General features: G+C 54.0%; 1 protein-coding gene across 4 annotated transcripts in view; it reads left to right on the plus strand.

Moving 5' to 3' along the window:
* Positions 1–359: 359 nt before the first annotated feature.
* Positions 360–2,369, plus strand: part of qki2 (QKI, KH domain containing, RNA binding 2) — a 17,387-nt gene continuing 15,377 nt past the window's right edge. For all 4 annotated transcript variants that reach the window (XM_080517335.1, XM_080517336.1, XM_080517338.1 and 1 more), the window contains exon 1: positions 360–1,015. In XM_080517335.1, the coding sequence (XP_080373461.1) occupies positions 874–1,015 (142 nt within the window). In that variant the 5' untranslated portion in view covers positions 360–873. The remainder of the gene's footprint in view (positions 1,016–2,369) is intronic.

Consider the following 2,369-nt stretch of genomic DNA (forward strand, 5'->3'; position numbering starts at 1 on the left):
TATGAAGTCCGAGAGGCCTACATAACATTGCTCATATTATTATATTTATAAATAAAATTAAAAAAAATACAAAAAAAAACCAAGTACAAGGAAAGCAGTAAAAAGTACTTTTAAAATGCACGTGCACGCGCGCCGTGATGGACGGCTGCCGCTGTGGAACAGGTGCGCATACCTGGACTGTTAACATTGTTAAAACCGGGCGTGCGTGTGCGCGCGAGGAAGCGGGCGGGTGGGCGAGGGGGAGGGATGGGTGGTGGTGGTGGGGGTGGGGGGGGGGGGGTTCCTGACGAGAACGAGCCTCCTCCCCTCTGATAACGGTGTCGCGCGGCGCGCTCCCGGCAGCCCACTCGTGCCGCCGCTCGTACTGTAATCATATGATAGCGAGTCGATACCGCGGCTGAATACCGACACACCGGGCGGACGGCAGCGGAGCACCGGGCGGAGGGCACGCAGGGGAGAGGCTGAAACAAGTGCTGAGGACTCGGGTTTGAAAAGTGTCAGCAGAGGAGCCAGAGGCCCCCCCCTTCCTCCCTCAAAGGGAACTTTTTCAAACTCCGGGAGAGAAGAGGAGACAAGCTCACACACCGAGAGCCGAAAGGACAGTCGACCGAACCGGAGAGAGAGAGAGAGCGAGAGAGAGAGAGAGAGAGCGAGAGAGAGAGAGAGGCGGTCGAGGTCGGTGGTGTCCTCCTGGGGTCCTCGCATCGCGTTTCTGGGCGCTTTTCTTTTTCTTTTTCTTTTTTTTTTTTTTTTTTTCCTTTTTTTTTTTTTTTTTAAATCAGAAAAACATACTCCCAGGTTTTTGTTTTTTTTTGTTTTTGTTTTTTCCCCCCCTCTCCTTCTTCAGTTCGGCCTCTTTTAGAATCTAAAGCCATGGTCGGGGAGACAGAGGTGAAGGAGAGACCCAAGTCCAACCCGGACTATCTGATGCAGCTGATGAACGACCGGAAGGTGATGAGCTCGCTGCCCAACTTCAGCGGCATCTTCACGCATCTGGAGCGGCTGCTGGATGAAGGTAACCAGGCTTCCTCTTCCTCCCTCAGACGACCCCCCCCCCCCCCCCCCCCCCCGTTTAAGTTTGATGAGCAGTGTTCATGAAGGTAGAAGTTATTGACTCAAAGTCATTAACTGCAGGAATTCCTCTCTGCCCCCCCACCACCCCCTCTGCTGCCCCTGACAGTAATGCCCCCCCTCTCCCCCACCCCACCCACCTCCATCTCCTCTTCCTCCACTAACTCTCATCATACTTTAGATTCCCACCACCTGTCACCCACAGTCATTCTTGTAAAGTTTTGTTGGGAGCTGTGTCATGCACACACACGCGCACACACACACACACACACACACACACGCACGCACGCACGCACGCACACACACACACACACACCGAGGCGGTTGGTGATGGGAACAAACAGACAGTTGTTAGTCTCTCCCAGTGACCTAATGCTCAGGCTTATGTGAATGCCTGCAGCCCATCCCTGTGCAGGAACGAGAGCGTGTCACTGTGTGAAACATTTCGTTTGAGCGCCCCCCCTCCCACCTACACCCCCCCCCCCACACCCACCCCCCCCCCCCCCCACACACACACACTCCTTGTTGTCCCGCTTCCTCTACAAACTCATCGATTGCAATTTACTCCTCTGACTTTGAAAACGGCAAATTATCAACAGCTCTGCAAAGCCTTCACCCCGTTTTCAAAATGTCACGTGACCCCTGTTTGAATGTCGTCGTACCCCCCCCCCAGCAGTCGCCTCAATGCGCCCCGGGGGCCCGTCGTTGCCTCTGCCTGTCGCACATCAGGATCAGATGGAGCTCCTGACTTGGCACTCTGTGACAAGTCTCATGACGCAGCAAGGTTGCGCTCGTAACCAGACGAACGCCACACATCTCTGCCTCCACAGCCGAGCACATTCATCCCTACGCATGTGATAATGTGCCCCCCCCCCCCCCCACCACCACCACCACCATCACCACCACCACCCGGTTCACAGGAGAGGCATCGTACCGGCTTGTTTTCAACTCGCCGGTATCTCACCTCCCTGAGTGGCACTAGAAGGCCCCCCCCCCCAAAAAAAAAGTTTGTGCAGGGTATTTTCTGGCTGAATGTTTTGTTATTTTCTGCTGAATGTTTTGTCGTGTCCGGTCTATATTTAATCCCATGACAGGTTGAAGTGTTGAGATAAGGAATGCTACCCCCCCCCCCCCCCTCCACCATCACCACCACCACCACCTTCTTCACCGCTTTGCCTCTCACCCTTCACTCTCTTGTTCTTCTTTCGCTTCTCCTTTTTTTTTACCTCCTCTGGCTACTTTTACCGGAGTGTCCACAAAAGTTGTGCCCCGTCTGTGCAGACTTGTTTGTATGTGTG

Source organism: Blennius ocellaris (genome assembly GCF_963422515.1).
Source record: "Blennius ocellaris genome assembly, chromosome: 21".
Taxonomy (NCBI): domain Eukaryota; kingdom Metazoa; phylum Chordata; class Actinopteri; order Blenniiformes; family Blenniidae; genus Blennius; species Blennius ocellaris.